This window comes from Anticarsia gemmatalis, chromosome 27 (assembly GCF_050436995.1).
Source record: "Anticarsia gemmatalis isolate Benzon Research Colony breed Stoneville strain chromosome 27, ilAntGemm2 primary, whole genome shotgun sequence".
Taxonomy (NCBI): domain Eukaryota; kingdom Metazoa; phylum Arthropoda; class Insecta; order Lepidoptera; family Erebidae; genus Anticarsia; species Anticarsia gemmatalis.
The window spans coordinates 2,634,822-2,657,616 of NC_134771.1; the positions used below are offsets into that span (position 1 = coordinate 2,634,822).

The 22,795-nt window shown below is 35.2% G+C and overlaps 1 protein-coding gene across 1 annotated transcript in view; it reads right to left on the reverse strand.

The window, feature by feature from the left end:
* Positions 1 to 3,853: 3,853 nt before the first annotated feature.
* The window catches only part of flz (transmembrane serine protease filzig), a 29,969-nt gene continuing 11,027 nt past the window's right edge, over positions 3,854 to 22,795 (reverse strand). Inside the window, exons 2-8 of the mRNA XM_076132279.1 lie at positions 10,806 to 12,952; positions 9,652 to 9,790; positions 8,606 to 8,792; positions 8,001 to 8,185; positions 7,496 to 7,611; positions 7,006 to 7,125; positions 3,854 to 6,395 (exon numbers count right to left, since the gene is read on the reverse strand). Coding sequence (XP_075988394.1) covers positions 6,231 to 6,395; positions 7,006 to 7,125; positions 7,496 to 7,611; positions 8,001 to 8,185; positions 8,606 to 8,792; positions 9,652 to 9,790; positions 10,806 to 12,952 — 3,059 coding nt within the window. The 3' untranslated portion in view covers positions 3,854 to 6,230. The remainder of the gene's footprint in view (positions 6,396 to 7,005; positions 7,126 to 7,495; positions 7,612 to 8,000; positions 8,186 to 8,605; positions 8,793 to 9,651; positions 9,791 to 10,805; positions 12,953 to 22,795) is intronic.

Consider the following 22,795-nt stretch of genomic DNA (forward strand, 5'->3'; position numbering starts at 1 on the left):
AGACTGATAGTGGTGTTTGGAAAGCTTGTTTCGAATAAAAATTTCCCCGTTTTTTGGAATTTAATTTCGTATGTAAATTAATGGCATTGATTTGAAGGATTTTTTTGAATATGGAAATCTTTTGAGGGTTGTTTTTTGAATATTTGTTGTGAAATAACTTGTAGCTATAAAATGATGTAGCGTTTTTTTTCTGAATAATGATACAGTGAATTTTATTTTACCAAATAAGTTACTTTGAAACATTTTAAGTTAAAATTTATTTAACTTAAATTTTGAGGACAAACAAATCTTAAAGAGAAGTACATAAATATTTTAATTGTTACTAAATACTAAATAGTTGTATTGATTAGTAAAATTACTACAAAGAAGGCTTTTATTTTACTAAATACAGAACATATCTAAGGGAATTCTTAAGGAAGTTATGGGACCTTTCGAACATATGGGATGATTATTTGTATATATTATTATGTAGGCCATAACTACAAAAACAGGATGTTGGTTCAATGCAATAGGTGAATTCCTCACTTTTTGACTTAATTTATACAATTAAATTAAATCATTACAAAATAATAGGGGACTTTGTTCGTTTCAAAGTAAAATCTCCCCATATTCTAGCAAAGCACAAAACCTGGCAACACCCATGCTCTTGACCGTGAAGTGGAAAGTAGCGTTGGACTAGTCTCGAAAACCACCTTTAAATACCATTAACTCTTTAAAAACCATTCCAATATCAACCTTATACTATCGACATAAGAGTCAAAACAAAATTTACGAACTACTGAACTAATTTTGTCCTCAGCCTACCGCCAGTTAAGTCAGACCTCTGGGTGTGAAGTGGTTGTTGATACAGAGAGGTCTTGTAATATTGGTTAACGGCGTGTTTCCAATGCATTCTTTTTATTGCAGTAGTGGTGAATGAATTTCTCCTAAAACCTGTTTATTTAACTTAAGTATAATAACTGGTTTGTACTTAGAAATAGTTTGGGTTCGATTCCGGTATTATAGTGAGTAGTTTTTTTATTAAAATAGGTAGGTAGAGCCGTATTTTGTACTTAGGTCACTATTTATATTTTGAGCCTTGACGAATCTGATTGTTTTAGACCCCATTTGGTGTTTTTATCGTAAAGTTTGACCTTTTTGACTACTACATTCCTAAGAAAGTTTTGAAATTTGCGCTGAATATATTTTCAATATCGTCGATCGAAAATTGTAAGTGTGCGGGAAAATGGCATTAGGATGTTAACATTTTCGTGCAAATATTTTTTACGACTTTCGACGTGACTTATAGAAACAGTCGTGTCTATATCGACTTATTTATTATTTTGGTGATAAAGTCTGATCCTTTGAAAATTTAAAACGCCAATAAATAGATTTCTATCATGATTATTTTTCCTTCACCAATGAAATTCCTGAAGGTCGTCCAAAGTCACCAGTAGTCTCCGGAAAAATTGATGCTGTGCGAAAATTAATTATGCATTTTAGTTTCCTGATACATGAAAAGTATGACACAATCCTAAACATTATTTCCACTCTTAGATATAAAATATTAAGTAACAACATTTCCGATTAGATAATTTTTTCTAAATGAACCAATTTTTTTTTACAACAATTCGACACGGTCCTCGCGCCGATTAGTGCGAAAAAAAAAGCTTGAAAAGTCCATCATTTGGCTTCAAAATACGTGTATCAAATTGTGATAAAACAGGGATCTAGGATATAATGCGCATGAACCCAAAAATAAACACTAGTCGACTTTATGGAAGCTTTAAGATGAACCACACCCAGAAAAAAATATTCGCGCTCGAAGCACTTCGGATCAAATGGTCCCTTGAGTTTTTATAAAAACTTTGTTACGGTGAAAAGTGCCTTTAGAAAAATGCAGAATGGTTAATTCTTATTGATTTACAACCAAAAATATACCTAAAGACTGGTATAAAATATGTAAAAATTACAAAATACTACAGGTCGAGCTCAATAAAAACAATGCCGGCCGTAACGCATCTCGCTAAACAGCCGGCTATTATGTGCACGAAAAAAACGAATTAATGAGTTTCTCGTAATGTCGTTACAGTTTGACATCAAATGACTTTATTTTGTTCCAAAACGTCAACAATAAAAAGCGATAACATTGATTTTTCATCGGTACAAGAAACAGGTTACACTTTTAAACACCCTGTTTTTGAGGGGTCTTCGGCAAAGGGAAAACAATATTAAAAATATATTTTTATCGGATAAAAAATTATCTAGATCATGAATAAGAAAACCCAAGAACACGATAAAGTACTTTTCACTCACATATTTACAGTTTTTCATAGTAAGGCTCAAAACATAAGTAGTGGCCCACGTATTACACTTAATTATAAGGAAATTATGTTTTTTGTTGAGAAATCGAACCTGGGACTTGTCAAACGATAGCGTGTTGTTATGTTATTGTTTATTGGTATGCTAGCGACCTTGAAGTAACCATATTCCTTTTTACACAGATTGTCGGCATTTTGACACGAAATTATTTGACTGGGAATCGAACCCTAGTTACTTTGTGATAAGTAATCGCTTAAATTACTGCTTATAGCTTCATACCCCAAAGTAATAATCAAATCCTAATAATACTTCTAAAATTACTAAAGAAAGAGAATATTCTAGTGTAGAAAAAATACCCTCGATGGTACTTTGTCCAACTCGGGAATTGAACTCGAGACCTCACAGTCAGCAGTATTTACCCACTTCTTGGGCCCAATAGGTCAGTTTTAGTATAAAAAGTATATCAAAGTTATTACTATCTCAACTTCCGAACGTAATAATATAGAAAGTGGGTCAACTTTTACATAATTAATTAAGTACCTAAAGTTATTTATAACAGGCCTAAAGCTAAAATAAATTATTTATGACTAGCTGACCCGCGCAACTTCGCTTGCGTCACCTAAGAGAATGGGTCATAATTTTCCCCGTGTTTTTGTAACATTTTTCGTTGCTACTCCGCTCCTAATGACCGTAGCGTGATGTTATATAGCCTAAAGCCTTCCTCGATAAATGGGCTATCTAACACTGAAAGAATTTTTCAAATCGGACCAGTAGTTCCTGAGATTAGCGCGTTCAAACAAACAAACAAACAAACAAACTCTTCAGCTTTATTATATTAGTATAGATGATATATTTTTAGAATAAAACAGGAGTTCGTGGCTAAGTTATAACAGCCGAATGGATCGATGTCTCAGGTCAAGCTACGGTTGCCGAAGTTAGTCGGTGGATGGGTCACCATATTATACTTTGCTTTCATTGTTAAAAAATATTGGGAGTTTGGATATTGAGATTGAGGCTTTCTAGCCTCGAAGTGCTTAAAACAGTCGGTCCTGTATCTGACCTCTCAATAGTCGTGTCGGTTTTCCGTCCCGAGCTATGAGAGTAATGGAATAGAGAGTGTACCTGTATTGTGCACACACTTGGACACTATAAACAAAGTCCTACGCCGTTGGCTGGTTTCTATGCAACTATAGTCGATTATCGTTTAGAACATTATATCGATAGCTATTGGGTTGTCGATACCTATAGTCTCACCTTCGGATACCTATATGGATCCTTGTATCTATACTAATATTATAAAGCTGAAGAGTTTGTTTGTTTGAACGCACTAATCTCAGGAACTACTGGTCCGATTTGAAAAAATATTTCAGTGTTAGATAGCCTATTTTTTGAGGAAGGTTATAGGCTATATATCATCACGCTACGACCAATAGGAGCAGAGCAACAGTAAAAAATGTTACAAAACCGGGGAAATTTTTGACCCATTCTCTCTTATGTGACGCAAGCGAAGTTGCGCGGGTCAGCTAGTGTTTGATAAAATAAAACTCAAAGCAATACTTAAAATGTTTAATAAATGCATAACTGACAATATTAACATTTCTCTATTTTATTTGAGCGTCTCATTAACTGTGGTTGTTACGGACAGAGTACGCATAACACAGAAATATATAAAAAAACATACATTTTATATGAATAATATTTTTTTCTGTCTATAGGATTAAGGCGTGAATAAGTATGTAATTATATTTTAATGTATAATAAATTGTTTTATAAATACCTCTGTGGCGCAGTGAGTAATATGTTGCATAATAATACAATAACGCGAAGTAGTTCTCGGGTTCGAATACGAAAAAATCGGTCGGGCCAAAAAGTTGGTTTTGAGCTTATGTTAAGGCTTTCTTAGTGATAACTCTGAGTAATATAATTGAGGCGGAAGCACCTCCATGCTTCAGAAGTCATGTTAAAAGTCGGTCCCGGTTGTTGTCTTCTAAGATAACAGTCGTTAAGCCATGTCAAAGGCCGTACGGCTTGAACAACTTTGACACTTGGTTGACCACTAACCATCAATAAATTTGCAATATTTCTGGTTAATGCATACTTTGCCCATATCATGGTAATCATTAATAGTAAATCGCTACTTGAGCAAAAACAAAGATAATTAATATATTAAAACAAGCTTTTTATAATAAAAAAAAAACACAAAATAATTTATATTTCCTACAATTCAGTCTTAACTAAATTTAATCTATAAATAACAATAAATAAATGCGTTTCTTTAATAATTTACAATAAATTAATACTAAAAGAAAATATACAAAGATGAAACATCCTGTATATAGTTATTTTCTAGAATTTACAAGGAATAATAATAATTATAAATGCATTATTTTTTTTACATTATAATGTCCTGTAGTGCTTTTCGAAGATGTTACTTTTCATGGGTATTTTTATTAAATTAAGAATAATTATTATGTAAAATCTTCTAAAAGCTCTACAGGGTGTTCTAAATAGGAAGAACAATTTTATAACAATACTTTTAGAGGTCTGATTACAAAATTTAAATAATTACCTCAGGTTTTAAGTAATAATATGGTAACCAATTTTCAACCATCTTATACATAGACAAAATTGCCTATTAATTAAATTTACAAATCATTTGAATTTCGTTAATTTTATGGGACTATTTTATGTATTATTCAATTTTCAATGTTTAAATGTAACTAACATTTTAATTGAATCAGGAATAATAATTATTTTAACAAAATAGTAATAGTAGTTAATATTTTCGATAGAGAGCTGTTATATTTCCTATTAAATATAAATATTAAGTTACTAAAGTTGATTTCAACCGTCAACAGATGGCGTTAAATACAATTAATAATTAGAAGCTTCTTACGGCTTTAAGTTCATTGTGCTGAAATAATATTTAAATTGTGTTTATTATTCTTTAAATAGTAGTGGTGGGAAATCTCAAATGACTTATTCTTTTCTTATTTTTATGGAATAAATTAATTTGAAGTCTCAACGGGAAATGTTTTACCGGCTTTACAAACAAAAGCCGTTTTTATAGCCATATTTAATACAATCTTTTATATTTAAATTAAATAATAATTTATAAATGCATATTTACATTCACGATAATACCGAATTAACTCGCTTTAAAACAGAAAAATACTTTTAAAATACTATACAGTCAAACTATCAGAAGACTTTTTAATACAATCCACATTTACACTCGTATTCACAAAAAATACTTATACGCGTTATTTAAGTTTATGTGTATGAATATAGCAATAAGCCATTGTGCAGGTAGATAGAATATAACCATACAAAATGAAGAATAAGTCATTATTTTCAAAACCGATTCTTCGATTACAAGTTTAAGTCGGAACCGAAATAGAAAAAGAATCTGGGTAAGTAGTATTTCATTACTGATGGGTAGTAAAGTTTTAAATTTAATAAAAATAGTTATTTTAAAGTCGGTCCCAGTTTTAAGTCGGAATCTAAGAAAGCAGGATTCATTGTGCGTGGGTTGTATTCATAGTTACAGTATTAAACTACGCTTTGTAACATAAAACAATCTTAGAAAATGTAGAACCCCAAATAGCGTTGCTTAAATTGTCACTAAAGTAGGTAGTACCTACTGACTGACGTTACCTTCATCTGCACTCCAGATTTAAGCCATAGTATATCATTTATAGTGTCATAGTAACCAGTCACACCGAAGGGTATCGTGTTATAACCCAGGTAGCTGGGTTGTGGAAGTAAGATAGGCAGTCGCTTCATGTAAAATACTGATATTCAGCTGTATCCGGTGGACTGGAAGCCGATTCCAACATAGTTTGAAAGAAGGGCTAGGCTGATATATAGCTATAGATATTATTTGTGAACACATAATCATCAACTCTCATTCAAACTACATTCAATCATCAATGAACACCAGTTATGCTCTTCAACCATGGCTTGTAGAACGTGGTCCTCATGTACACTCCCGGTAGAAACGGTGCTGCGCACTTGATGCCGTGGGAGACGGTTCCTACTAGCTGCCATCTGCCGTCGTCTCGCTGGAGAACGAGTGGACCTCCGCTGTCACCCTGGAGAAGAATTAAAAGATTAATTAGAAGCAAGATCGACTTGAGTGACCATTTGTAAGAACTATAGTAGTTGTATGGCAATTAAGGCTTTTCTTTGGACTCTCTCGTGATCTCGAAAAAAACGTAAAGCTATGAATGATGTCTTGCTTGTCGTGTCAGGCTGCTGTTGCAAGGAATGATGAATGTGATGATATAAAGACTTATGTATTCTGTGTATAAATTTGACCACAAAGGGCCGCAGTCTAGCTATTTTTAGCCAGCCAGGAGATCACTGAGAAACGATTCTTAGTTACTGGCGGCCATCGACAATCGGCTATCTTGACAAATTTTGTATGAAAATCATGTCAGTGCCTCTAGTGGGTACAGTTGGGAACTATTTTTGTAATACATTTTAAATGTCAAACTCTCCATATACGTCAGCGCCGACTAGACAATCGCGCTACAGACCTCTTCCTATTGATTTCAGTATAGCCTTTGAAAAATCGATAGTTGAAATTCATCCTGTACGACTATAAGAATAATACAGGCAGTGTACTGTCTTATACTCGAATAACAGAATAAAAAACGTACAGATGGCCAGTTTAAAAAATATTGGACGTCTGATACTTACTTCACAGGAATCTTTCTGTCCATTCGCGTATCCAGCGCAGATGAAAGAGTTGAGTATCTTCTTGGAGTGTCCAGCTGTCTGGAACATGTCCTGGCATGCACTGTTCTCTATTACTGGCACCTGAAAATATAGTTTATAGAAATATGTAAATATGTATGTTATATAACAAGGCACTACTAAAGTTATAAACTTGTTCAATTACTCATATTTTTGTATGAAAATCTACATATTTTTTTCAGTAGTCTAGGATATGAACCACAACCAACACGGTTATGACTTTTCGATTTTAAGATCTGTGACATTTTACTTGTTCTTTCTAACCGTGAGGAAAAAACTACGTTTAATACCTAACAGTCCAATTAACAGATCTTAAGGGAATGCAAAGTGTGATACCCGAACTTGACAAGGCGTGGTACAATCAAGTTTTCACCCACCCAATACATGGTAAGACTCTTGCCAACAACATAATTCTCTTTTAAGTGTTATATACCTGTACTTCCTGCAACACAGCTGGTACTCCACCACCGTACTTCAAGCGTCCCCAACCGGTGACGGTCGCCACTCGGCCGGTGAAGTCGGCCTCGTCCGGCGGCATGCAGATTGGCACTGAAAATAACATCAAATGTGGTTAGAAAATGTTGATATCTCATTGCATTGAGGGTCGTGGAACCAATTTTTCAAGGATTTTTAGTTTGAGCGTTTAAAATACGTGATATAGTAAGTCAGTTCTACACTGAGGTTTTACTCTTTTACTTCATTTTGCAAAGACGATCTATAATACACACCTGCGCTAAGAAGACCTACACTGGCTGTCCAGTGTTCGCAGCTACTCGCAGATCTTTAAACAGCTTATACAATATAATCAAGAGGAAAACTTGCATGACCAAGAAGTCCTTTCCCTACTTCTCGATCCATTAAATTTGGCGACGTAGAAAATTCCTTTATCTAAAATCTATTCTACCCTGATTTTCTAAGCCATACACAACTTAACTTACCAATATGAGCATCAAATTTGATAGGCGACTCAAGCTCCAACAACGCGAGGTCATTCTCAAAGGTAGCAGCATCATACTGACGGTGCACGATCACCTTCCTCACGTTCCTGGACACTGGCTTCCGAGGCTCATTGTCGCCGGATATGTCGTTCTCACCGAACACTGCTACTAGGGATGCTAGGAAGCTGGAATTAAAAATGGAAGAAAGTTAGAACAATGTAATGCATATGTAATATTAGGTAATAAAGTAGGTAAGCATATTTTTCCTTTGAGGGGTATTGCCAAACTAGTGTAGGATAGATCGACGCCAGATGGATCAGCAATCGGCAAAAACAGTGGAAATTAAAGCCAAATTTTGAACACGATCGCGCAGTTTGACTGCGGCAAAAATCTAGCGTGAAATACGTTGATGATGAAAAATAGACGTAAAAATAACTATTAAAGCCAAATTTCTTAGAGTTTTTGACAAAAAATAATCCAAAATGTCAAAAAACTCTTTAAAATGTGCTGAGGCGATAGACAAATCTATCCCAATTCGATTTCCTATTCTTAATAACCTACCTTTTGTATCATCAGGTCAGAATCTACTACAGAATGCTACTTACCCAGGTTGGCAATGAGCAGCCGTCGTCACAAATCTATTAGTGATGAGCACTCCACCGCACTTGTTCTTGGTGAAGAGCCCCAGCCATGTAGACTCTCTGACCAGGACCTGCCACGGCCAGGAACCGAACTTGGCGTTCTTGCCGCCGACGATACGACCAGTCTTGGAGAGAGGACGGACGCCGCACACTGAAAATGTTTTAGGAAGTAGTTTTAGTGAAAATTATTTGCATGCAGTTATGTTAAATTCTTTGCTTTTGAATACGTGTCTTGGAGCGTAATGTAAAGCCATGCGTACGCAAATTTTCGATACTGAATGTTTTTGTTTCTCCAAGCGACTACTGCATAGCTATGTTTGCGTAGCCTTGGGTCCTAATGGACAAAATATTATTTTAAATTATAGTAAGACTAATAAACTGTCCAAGATCTTATATCTAACTAAGGTTTATAAAATGAAATTATTCAACTCATTAAATAATTGTGAAGAAGTAACAATATTTTATTATTTGTGTTTGCAATAAGATGTCTATTTTAGAACATTGTTCACGCGTTATTGTCTGATCTCGATCACCTTAGTTACCGTTGAATAAGTTTCAATAATAGTTCCATTCAACCAGATAAGGTTTCTACCATTAACTAGATATCAGGAAATAATAATCTTCTTTATAAATAATAGTTTTGACTGCATTTCATATCAGATTCTTAGGGAGAAAAATTACTTCTGCTAGAAATGTGATTAAATATAATAAAAAAAAAACTTAAATATTTAAATTATATGAATAATACTTTTACAATATAACTGCTCACACTAATAGAAAATGGCCATAATATGTGGCCACAACTTATGGTATTAAGGCTCAATAATTACCACTCGTCGTACAATACATTAGCCGAGATTCAAACCCTATTACAATACCTACGGCTTGTCACTTATGTAGGGACCACACGGCTAAATATTATATAGCAGCAAGCTTTTAGCTTCCACACAGCAGCTTGTTACCGGCTTACAAAGTGGTGATAATCTTGTTAATAATTTGATAGTACTTACAATTCTTATCATTATAGTCAACAGGCTGGTCCACATAGTTCTCCGTGGTTAACTCGTCATTCAGTTCCGTGGTCGACGTGGCGGCTTGCGTGGTGGTGGTCACCTTCTTAGTCGGCTTCGGCTTTTTTGTGGTCGTCACCTGCAATCACAGTCAGTGAGGACGGAGTACAAGTTGTTGATAAAAAAAGTGATGGATTATTAATAAGAGGGTTTTTTTTGTAGTAAAGTGTGTATAATATTTTCTGATTTGATACAAAACAATGCATTATAATCGAACCATTGGTTTGGAAGATGGTTTGATGCAATAGAGATAAAGTCCTCTTTAAGCGATCGCAATTTCGAGTATTTCAAATAATAAAGTAATAATAAAGTAATAATTTCTCCCGGTACCTATACCGGGAAAAATTATTATAGAGATTGGAATTATGAACAAAAATCTTTGAAATTTATTATTAAGCCTCATTAAGGTTTTATGGGTTTATTACAGGTGGCTCCCTGATTTCTTTTTTAATAGCTTGTTTATTAAACTTTCCAATATATTCCTTATTTTCTGGCTAATTATAATTTTTATCAAAAACGTAATTAATACGAAACAGACGTATTTAATAGTTTGAATAATTGCTTATATCCGCAAAGGGAAGTAATAATAATTTATATAATTTACTCTTATTAATAATTTATAGAAATTACATTTGCATAAAAAGTGGAACTAGGCATAATTTTGAGGAAAGTAATTATTTCAAAAGTAAAAATTGTTTAACTTTCCCTTTTTAAAATAAATGATAAACTTCCGTTAAGTTATTTTACTGTTCCACATAAAGCAGTGATAGAAGAGTAGTTTAAGCCGGCTTCCACGAAAGTGGTCGAGGATTCAAACCAAAGGCATCAAAAAGGCTTTTTAAAGTTTATTTTAAAAGTTTAGTTATGTGTGTATTAGAAATAATTATCACTTTGTTCTAACGGTGAAGGAAACCACCGTGATAAAACCTTTCATGTTTTAAGGTTGTTTAAAACAGTTGAATGGGCGCAAAGATCTGTACTTGACCGGTGGCTTTAAGGCATCACCTCTCTCTCATTCCGGGAGGACATCTTTTCCCAGCAGAGAGACAGTAACGGTTTAAAATTAATATTAATTATCTATCATTCAATCTTACCGGCTTTTTTGTGGTCGTCGTCGTGGTTGGCGCGGGCGTCGAAGTGGTGGTCGTCGTCCTTCGTACTGGCGTGGTCAACCTGACCGGCTTCCGAGTGGTCCTCACCGTCGGCTTACGAGTAGTCGTAGTCAATCGAATCGGCCTTTTAGTAGTCGTTAGAAAAGGCCTCTTCGTGGTCGGTATAGTTCTTTTCGGCTTTTGTGTAGTCGTTGCAATAGTTTTATTCGGCTTCGCTCCTAAGATAACTATGTCATGAAGTTCCTGGAACGTTCCTTGGAGATTTCCAACGATTTTGTTGACGAAAACATTCATTTTGTCGTTAAGTTTGTCATCGGCTTCCCATGTCGGTGTCGTGAACTCAATATCGGGTAAAATATCGAGCTCATTGTCAGATAAAGATATACTAGTATTAAACATAGCGGAGTTAGAGCCTGTAGCGTTCAACATGGGGTTCCTGACCGGTGGGAAATTGATCAGATCGTCTGGAGAAGTCTGCATTTCTGGTTTATTAGTCGTAGGGTCTGTGTAGTCGAAACTAGGACTAGTCGCTATTGATATCGGTCTAGATGAAGCTTTGATAGGATATGGAGTAGTCAAACCAGGTTTGGGAGTAATAACTACCGTTGGTGACGAAGGCAAAGGTTTATTCGGTTTTTGCTGAGGTTTTTGCACATAAATGTGGTTCGTTGAAGAAATATGATTGTTGACTGTTATCTGACTGACCGGTTTCTTGAAAGGTTCCTGAGATATTTCAACAAATTGTGGCTCGTCGTTTTCAATAGGCGTTTTGGTTGTATGTATATCGTTTAGTACGATTACTGTAGGAGTGACGCTACCGAATGTATCCGCTGTGCTGTAAGTAGCTACAGGGACGTCCGGTCTTCGTACCGGAGTCGAACCTGTGACATAGCTTTGAGGAGGTAGTTTTGTCTGCTGTGGTCTAGGTTTCGGCCTAGGTGTAGTTGTCGAACTGACGTAACTAAACGTAGATAGATCTCCAAAATCAGTAGGATCTGTAGGGTACCTATTAAAGGCATCAATAGCAGCCTGACTGGTCGACTGACTCGGACTGGGTGAAGAGTAGTAAGAAGAAGGCTTGTCATCTTGCGGTAAGCTGTTCGGAGTCGTATGTATGTAGTCATAAGATGGCTTTTTACTTGGCACGTAAGGTTTCTTAGTTATATACGTGGTTAAAGACGCTGGTTTCAAAGTGACGTAATGACCAGTGGATAAGTAACTCGGGTAAGTGTATACAGGCATTTGAGTGGATTTGGTCTCCATAATATCTATTGAAGGAGTTACATCTTCTTTCATACTTGGAGTACTGTCATTCAGCATCTGTATAATGGAGTTTATTGAAGATAATTCTGGAACTCTTTGCGTTTCTTTTGTCACTGTTGAAACAGCAATATAGCGTTCAGTTGTCGTGATCGGTTTTGGTCTGAAAACTGGTCTTACGGGGCGATGAGTTGATACCGTTTTTGGTGATGTAGATACTGTGGTCGTTGGTGCAGGCGTAGGTTTCGTTTGCATTGAAGACAGTTGTATATTGAAATCCGAAGGCCTAACTACGTTATCCACTACCGATCCATTTGTATGAACTAAGATAGTCTCGGGACCATTATGGTCGATCGTACTATGAGTATAATAGTCAGGTTTAGGCTTCATATAAATAATTCCATTAGTATCTTTCGGTGGCGAACTTAGTAATGTATTAGTAATCTGCGTTAGTCCTTCAGAAATCATTTCCCCATGTTCTTCAGTGCTTAGCGTTTCATCAGGCCTGTAAGTCGTTGGAGATTTATCACTAGGCTTATAACCAGGAGTCACTACTGGTTTATAACTGTTGTGTAAAGCGCTGAGTTCTTCGACGTCGTAATCATCAGATTCAGTTGCGTCTGGGTAGTCTAAATAACTAGTCATGACTACGCCAGGGCCTTTCGGCATGTGTGATTGGCTGTCGCATTTGAGCTGACAGCAAGCCCCGAAGAGGAAGCCGTCCATGCATGCTCCCACCACCTCCCCCCCACGTTGCACGCATTCATGGTTGAACATGCATATTGTGTTTCCTTTGTTGTATTTCGCTGCACGTGATGCCTTACAGTAGGTGGGAGTTATTCGGTAGCCGCCGAATAGTTTTCTTGATTCTGGAAAGAGAAAAGGATTGATTAGTTTGTTGCCTTTGTAAGTGAGTAGCGTCAGTAGCTGCTGATCACGAGTTCTCGGATTCGATTCACGGGTCGAACAAAATATTTTTTTTATTCAAATTTGTGTTAGAATATTTGTTTAGCTAGGGGTTTGGTAATGTGCTCAGGAATTGGCAATAGGTTTGCCCCCTATTATCCGCCATCGGTTGACCTAAACAATAAGGTTAAGTAACCCAAGCACGGTCATTCCATAGACGGGTAACCGCTTATTATATTTGAGCTTTACGTTTCCGCATTTACGGAGGTACGTGAAAAGTTTCTTCTAGTGGTTGACTATTAAGATAACAGTCGTTAAGCCTGTCATATGCCTTCTTGCGGCTTGAACGCGATGACTGAACTCTAAAGATATCGTAAAACAATATTCTAATTTTCGCAAGCAACTAACATATTCATACGTAGTATTTAGTGAATAGAGAGAGTTGTTTCAGATTTCCCCTGGCAATTTGTGTCCCCTGGCACGCATGTGACACTTTCTAGCTTTTCCCCTGGCTCGTGTTCAATCGATATCGCCGTGACTTGCGGAAATGTGAGCTTTTCGTTCACTTATTATGTGTGCTCGTGCTTGCTTGTCGCTAGTAATTTAAGTGATTGAAATATTATAAGCCGTATGGTGCGGCTTTGCTTGTGTTGCGTGTTTTATATTCATATATAAGCAAGTATATATGTATGGATATATAGCCAGTTGCACTCACTGGTCGGTAAACTATCTGTGGGTTCAGCAAAACTTAGTGCAGTCATTATGTAGATGGTGACGATTTTGTGTTATTTGAACAGGGTTTTGGGATTGGGATTGAATCTTTTACGTGGCTTCGGAAGCACAGAGACCATGCTTCCGAAGCCAAGTAAGAGGTCGGTACCGGCTGTTAAAATAATAAGGGTAAACTACATGGTTTGACCTAGGTCAATTTTGATATAAGATTTTAGATTAACCCCTAAAATAAATTGGGCTGATTTATTGAAGTCCAAATAAGCTTTATGTTTAGAAAGTAGGTTTAGTATAAGTACTTAATACATACATTAAATTACGCCTTTTTCCGATGCCTACAAACTTTCCTTGATTCATTCACATCCATCCATCGTATGATATCAATTATAAATCTATTACTATCGGAGCGATAAGGGATTTAGCTATAAAAGCTTCGTATATTAGTGAAAATCTTAAGAAAAGCCATTAAGTTGTTATATATTGTTCTCCTGACCATATTTGACCCAGGTATCTGGTGTTTAATACTCAAAATTCGTTTGTGGAAAAGTTTATTTTTTAAGTAAGAAATAAGTCGCGGGCAAAAGAGACGTGACAGGTATCCTTCTCATACTGTATATCAAAATTAAAATAATGTGTTATGCCTTGCCAAAATTACATCTAAATCCTTCAATCAACTATTAAATAAGTAATTTAATTGGTACTCTGTCCCACTGCTGGGCAAAGTTCAAATAAAATCGAAACCTCAAACCGGAACTAGCACGCTACTGACCCAGTTGTTATACAAAACCAACACGTGAGTGTGTGAACGATGAGTAGCGGGTTCAATGCCGGTTTATGAACAACTAATTATCTTGGATACGAGTTTTTGTTGTATTTGTGATTAGGCTTGCAGTGTAGTGTGTTATAGCTTGGTGTATTTTAGCCGACTTTAAAAAAAGAAGAAGGTGCTCTATTTGTAAGTCTTTTTTCTTTAAATTTGTTTATTATCTCATACTTTTATAATGACTGATTTTGATGAGATTTTTTTAAACTCGATGCCTATTTAATTAAACTCGATTTTCTACTACTATCGACTACCGACAACCGGCTAGCTCTCGAGAAATTTACACCAAAATCTGTTTAGCACCTCTACCGGGCTCCGTAAGAACTATTTTGGCAGTACATTTTAAACGACAAACTCTCGATACTCGACAATACCGACTGTAAATAATTGCGCTATTGCAAGTGCAGCTGAAACAACATAAGTTACAAAGATTAAGAAAATATCTTAAAACAAGTTTTTTTCTAAAATTATCTTCATATAAAGACTCCTATTATTATTCTGTCAAAATAACCCTTCGTTTATAACAACTAATGATTCTAATATATTACTATAATGTCAGGAATGTGACCCGAGGAATACTTTTATTAATAGTACACGTATGTAGTAAAAGCCTTTTTATACCACACGAGACGACACAGAGACGACCAAATATTATCATATATTGCACTTACTGTTTGTTTATGTGCTATATATGATTTGTAGCTATGTGTGATAGGTGAAGATTAGATATAATAATATGATAAGGGACTACACTTTCAGTTTTATGAACTAAATATTTTTTGCTTATTTCAGAAATTTTTAAAATGTCTCAATATCGGACTATTTATGTTGAAACAAATAATCTGATTTTAATTACTTACTAAATCAGCATAATAATATTATGTACCTATTAAGTTATTGCTTTACAAACAATCAATATCGTAATTAGTTTTAAATCTTACTTTATTTTAACTGTTACACTCTATTATTAAGGCGACACTACACATTGTATTCCTTTGCATCTCTTTCCTCTACCCAAAAATAAGTTACCGATTCTCTAAATGTACTTACGACAAACCAAAAAAACCTTGCTGAATCTTTAAATCTATTTACAACATCCTCTATTATCCGTGACCTTTAAAACCCGACCTTGGTCTAGGTCACAATTTAGGTCAAAAATATTCACGTGTCGCCCCCGTACCGTGGGCTCTAAAATAAAATAGTAACACGTAGCCGGAAGGATAGTTAAATTTATCAAAGTGTGTCGCACGGGCATCGAATGTTGAACGTGCTGTGATTTGTTATTCTAATAACACTTTCCAATTGTTTTTTGGAGATTATAGTTTAACTAGTTTTTTTCCTGAATACAATTTTTTGGGTAAAATTTGAAGTTGATGCTTAGAAGGCGATTTTTTGAAAATCTTATGTTTATTTTTTGGTTATGAAGTTTATGGATGTGAATAAAAACAAGAAAAATTTGTAAGGGTCGTAGCAAGTGGCGTTTTTTGGTCTCTAAGGCGTGATTTTATGTATGTATGAAAACAAAAAGCAATTTTTTTTTGTTGTGTGGACTTTCAAACAATTACTTCTTATGCTTGAAGATGTAGAAGTGTATAACATAAAAAAGAAGCGAAGAATATCTTTTACGCGTCACTATCTCAAAACCGCCACTGAGAATAGTCCAACAACACTTCGCTCAGTACGGGAATCGAAGTCATGACCTCTTGATCAGCACTCCACCACTACATACCACACACGGGAGTTATTAATTCAAAAAATCTGTAAAGAAAATATAAACCATTCTTAAGGACAGTGTTTTTTCGTTTATATAATATGTAGGTATATAGCCGTATATAGCCCAATCAGTCATTCAGCTTTCTCTTAAACAGCTGAAGAAAGCTCAGTTTGGAAGGCTGCCATGTTTCATGAATAAAGCAAAAGCCTTAATTCCTTAAGCCGCAGTTGGTTAATTAGGACCATGTTTTACATGGTCATTTGATTACCTTGTAAGGTCTACAGATTGTATAATTTGATACTTACTTTTGAAAAGGTTCCGCCACTTTCTTGATGATATTTTCTTGAATAATTACTGACCCGATACAATGGTCTTTTCCCGTAATTCAAAGGAGATAACGTTTGTATGACAAGAAGTATGGATATGAACCTCTATGTGAAAGAGATTGATGTTATGTATGTAACATATGTATAGACAGTAAGAGATAGTTTTTTTTGTTGTTTTCATTGCAATGTAGTAAGTGGTTTATTGTAATTCTACATACTAACAAAATAATTTTTATTTTGCACTGCTAAATAAAGGAGTGCTCACATTTGAAATAGGGGTCAGGCCTTAAATCCACCTCGCTTGCCAAAGTTATTAGTTTAAATGAATATTTACGCCTAGAGAAACATTTGGATTTAAAATATCAGCGCAAAGTAGGATGGGTAACACAGTAATGATGTGAGGATCCACTACAAAAGCATGCTATTTATTTCGCAAAGAGCACGTGCTATAAATCGTTAGGAGAAAGTAAGATTCGGACTGATTTAACAATGAAACCATCATATGTATTAGATAATTAGGTACTGGATATGCGTACAGTGTTTATTTTAAATGTATACTCCACTTTCTGTTAACCTTGAATACGAATTGGTTAAGTTTTGCGAAATACGTACTAGTTACCAAGTCTTCTTTTTGAATTTGCTAGTTCCGTTTACGAATAGTTTTCTAAAGGTTTTGAGGCTATGAGGTTTGATGTCCACTCGGAATATTTATTTTAAAATGCAAAATATATGTGTCGGGTCTGATTTGGACCTTGTGTCCGTTATTGTACGTTTGTAAAAGTAGCTGCGATAAGAAGATGAGTTATTATTGCAAGTATATAAGATCCCAGGCTCCAGAAACAATAATTTACACTTATCATTATTATCACTTTTCCAAATTATATTTAAACAGTTTATCAAACAAAACTAAAACCAAGACCCAAATCCTTATTTTGCTGGACAAGGGTCTCCTCCCTAACGAAGGAAGGGTAAGGCATTGAGTCCACCACGCTGGCTAAGTGCGGGTTGGGGACTTCACATACCCTCAACACAACTAAAAAACTGTTAGGGACAGAAGGCTTCATCTCGATGTTTTTCTTCACCGTTAGAACTAGTGATAATTATTGTTAATACAAACATCCTACTAATATTATAAATGCGAAAGTTTGTGAGAATGTATGTATGTTTGTTTCTCTTTTGCGCAAATACTACTGAACCGATTACGATGAAATTTGATATATAGAAGACTCATAATAACACATAGGCTACTTTTTATCCCGGAGTTCCCGAGGAATCGGGATTTACACGGAAAGGGTTTCACGCAGACGAAGTCGCGGGCGGCCTCTAGTACAAACATAACTATAAAATTTCATTGATGTGTTGCGAGAAGCGAACATATTATGCTTCAGAATATGGTTCAGCTATCTTCTTTTTCAAAACAACTTACAAATAGAAATCGAACCTTGTACTCAACAGTAACAATTGCGACACTCCACATATTACATAACCAGTAAAAGCGTCACAATACAATCACATTAAGTAATTTGGTCAGAGCCGGTAGAAAATAAGAGTCGACTTTCACTGACATCACTTATATTGTTGTTCGTTCAATGGACAAACTGAACGGCTATCGAGTTAGTATCGACAGTTTACAAGATATAACGACCGTAGCAGTAAAGATAGGTCTGTCAAGATATCACTTTAGACCATATAAAGACCATACTAGTAAAGATAGGACTGTCTAGATATACTGCACATAGTAAAAAACGTAGTCCTGCAAACATAGTCTTTAAATTTAACTTTAGATTTTCGTGCAGTTTTCATCAATACATTGAATATTGATGAAAACTGCATGAAAATCTGTAACCAAATAAAAATAAAATAATATTTAGTTATAAAGACACAATGGTATTTAAAACTGCGGGTACTGTGATCGTATTCCCTATGTTATAGCCGGCTTCCAGCCTCACCGCATGTAGCTGGGCATCAGAATTTTACATGGAGGGACTGCCCATCTGACCTCCACAACCCAGTTACTTGGGTTATAACACGATACCCCGTGAGACTGGTTGTCAGACTTTTAATCCAGATTCATACCTTCTTTATTCATTAGCCCTTGAATGTACAACGAATTGGATTTATATGTAATCCTACGCATTTCTAAATAAATTAATTAGTTAAAATAAAAAATATTTCCCGATTAAATTACGCGTAGTAGTAATTCGTTTTTAAAAACACAATATCTTCTAAAAGCCAATAGAATTCGCTCATAACAGAAAAAAGACATTTTATCAAATTCCAAGACTAACCGTCTTTATTGTTTCACCAAAAAAAAACAAAGAAAGTTGTCTCCGTTAAATTGTCTTTGGTTTAAAAATACCGTAGCCATGTCCATGGAAAGTGTAACAAACCTTTTTACCAGAAACAATAGTGAAAAGATTATAATCTGAACTTGAATTACTTTAATTAGATTGAAAAAATACAATTTTTTCTTCGTATTTAGTGCGTAAGGTTTGCTACAAACGTATTCGGTTCGGCAATATTTATCGAGCAACAAACCCGACTCGACTCACTTGTTCGGCTTGTGGCGATCGGGTTCATCTACACATATTCGGTTTTGCCGCCCGGCTAGGCCGATTAATACCGAATCAAATTATGTGTTACGAAATCTTAATAAAGTAATTAGTACATACATAAAATCACCCCTGTTATACCCTTCTGTGCAGGCAGAGGCGCGTAAAATACTCACACGTTTAGCCATTTACAATGTTAGTCCCATGTAATAGGGGGCGAGCATATTGCCATATACTGGATACACTATCAAACTCCGGGCTATAATACAGATATATTCTAATATAAATAGGAAGAAACCAATAACATTTTGCTCGACCCAGGAATCGAACCAGAGACCTCGTGGTCCATAATTAGTAACACTACAGACCACACTTAGGGGCAGTTTTTAATTAGGTTTTTCTAAACATAAAGGCCCTAAAAATGCTTTAGCCGGTGGTCAAATCAGGCTATAGGCCTTACTGTTTAAGGTTCATTAACCTAACAAACATTTGTTCTAAGATGTCCCGTTGATGAATGTTTGTTTAAGTAATGGAATCATACAATACGCCAGTCGTACTAACTAGTTAAATATCGAACGTTAAGGAGTGTAAGCGAGGTTGGTTTAGAGATGGGTGACCATCTGGAAGAATGGAAGACTTTAAATATGGGTATGATTTTCCACTTTCTTTTAATTTCTGCAAATAAAATAGCATACATTTTTTATCGCTTTTCATCTAATAGGCGTCTGCCAAAATAAATTAACAAGAATTGGACAATAGCACAAAAGTTAACATTTTGCCAGACTCGAGAATCAAACCCGAAACTTGTGTTCGTGTGTCTAGAACCGTTTAGTTCCATTCAATCGGAAGCATACTCTAGATTATCTAAAAATTCTAATCACATTAAATTCCAGAAAGAATTGGCTAGATTTTAAAAATACATGTCAATTAAAATTAAATTTATGAGAAAAGTACCTAAGTACATTCAAACAAACAAAAAATCTTCACAATTTCTTACACACATACATTCACGCATACAAAACACATTTCAATAGCATCAAAATTTGTATACGTATGTATGTAACATAAAATCATACAAAAATGCAACATATTCTTGATAAATTCTCATACTCGAGGCTTGAGGTGCTGGCATACTTATAGTTACTATCCGTGTCAATGAAAGTGAACGGACCCTGGGAACTAGCAGGTGGCCATTGTTTGATCTTTAGATACTAGTTTGAGCAAGGTGGGAGATTTCTCGCCTATATTAAGTCTTCTTCTTCTTATCGTATGGTTAGTGGTCAACCTGGTGTCAAAGTTGTTCAAGCCACCCGAAGGCCTTTGACGTGGCTAAACGACTGTTATCTTAATAGACAACAACCGGGATCGACATTTTACGTGCCCTCCGAAGCACGAAGACGCCCTGTTCAAATACCACTATGCGGTCACCCATCTATGGTATGACCGCGCCAAGGTTTGCTTAACCCACAGATCGTTTCGGTGAGCGCAACTGGCTACGGGCGCCTTACCTATATTAAGTTTAAGTTAAGATATATTGGAGGAACTAGATAGTACTGCAACCTTTTAAATTAATGTAGTTAAGGGTTTTTATAAAAATTACATATATTTTAAAATTATAGAGTTTGTTTGTTTGGTCGAATGCGCCAATCTCAGAAACTACTGGTGCGAATTGAAAATTATTTTATTGTTGTTTAGCCTATTTATTGAGGAAGGCTATATAACATCACGCTACGACCAATAGGAGCAGAGTACCAGTAAAAAAAATTAAAATAGGGGAAAATTTCGAGTCATTCTCTCTTATGTGACGCATGCGAAGTTGCGCGTGTCAGCTAGTCTATATACATAAAACACCCATTTTAGCAAAAAGGTGGATAATATCTATACTAATATACTAATACTAATACTAATATACTAATCTATACTAATATTATAATATTATAATTATAATTATAATAATATTATAAAGCTGAAGAGTTTGTTTGTTTGTTTGTTTGTTTGTTTGAACGCGCTAATCTCAGGAACTACTGGTCCGATTTGAAAAATTCTTTCAGTGTTAGATAGCCTATTTATCGAGGAAGGTTATAGGCTATATAAAATTACGCTACGTTCATTAGGAGCGGAGTAGCAACGAAAAATGTTACTAAAACGGGGAAAATTTTGACTCATTCTCTTAGGTGACCTGGTGACGCAAGCGAAGTTGCGCGGGTCAGCTAGTCGTTTGATATAATATAGTTTGTTATAAACAAATTCTTTGCATTATTATGTTAGTATCCACACACGCTCATTGGTCTTATAATATAAGGTGAAAATACCTGTTTATGTCCATTGTCCAGTCAAAAAAACTAAATAAAAAAATATTAAGAGCTATCGGTTCTGAGGACCAGGGTTCGACTTGAAATGAGCTTTTTATTAAATTTTCTAAATGAACTATTTATTAACATTTTCTATTATTTAAATGGATGCAATCTATAGTTTCATATTTATGCATTCTGTACTTTACCAAAGCTGTCTGAGTCATATTTTTTTTAAGCTAAGCCATTGATACAATCTTCATGAGAGATAGGTTAAAATCGAAGCAAAAACAACATCAATTTTTTATATTAAACCCTAAATTTTGTATTAATTTTAGTCAAAATCCCCTAAATGGAACTATTTTTTAAGCGAGTGGAGCTGTGGAGGGTCTGCTTTATATAAAACAACATTTATGTAATTCAGTTACAGTATTACATAACTGAGCATTTAAGCAAAAAAACCTGCATTGATTTAAAAGCAGCCTAAAATAAAATATGTTCAGTATTCCCAAGTATTCCTTTTCGGTTGTACAAGAATGCGTGTTAATTATTTCGGTTCGTTAAGGTGTATCTGTCTTCATTAACGGTACAATTAAGTTTAATTAAGACAAAATACTTGAAATAAAATCACGATTCAAGAATGTTCTTTACTGCTTTAAAGATATTGGCAATGTCGCGTCGAGTTTTGTAAATTTGTAAATAATAACGGGCATAAAGTACAACCACACGCATTGAGAGCGGCGCAGCGATCACCTTAACCACTGCGCCACGGAGACCGTCAACGTCCAGGCTGAAACCGGAGCTTTCCAGGAATATTCTTAAGGTATTCCTGAACATATAGGAAAGTATATGGTACCTGGTCCTATAGATCAAATCGGTGATGTTTAGAAAAAAAGTTCGGTGCAGAGTAACTTGTAACCGGCGGTCCTGTATGACAAGATGTGTGAATGCGAATGAGGCAAAGGAAGTTTGTAAGGATCGTATTAAGTGGCGTTCTTTGATCTCTGCCTACCCTTATGGGAAAAATGCGTTACATTATGTTTGTTTGTATGTACGAACCGGGTTCTCTTTATAGTCATTTCATGTACCGTATTTGGCTATACTGAAATAGTATTACGATTGGAAGTTAGAATACACTGAGTGTTTTCAAATTTAGTTTTTCATTTATATCAATCAATAACACAGAATTACTTTTAATCCGTACTTGAGTAAGATTCAAAGCATTATACTGCCGCATTTTAAGTCAAACTGAAAACTTTAATTAAACAAAGTAAATAGTATTTGATTTTGTTTGCAAAAGTTTTTATAGAGAAAATTTTCACATACAAGCACATAATACTTGTTTTTGTTCGCAGACAAAGCCTACATATA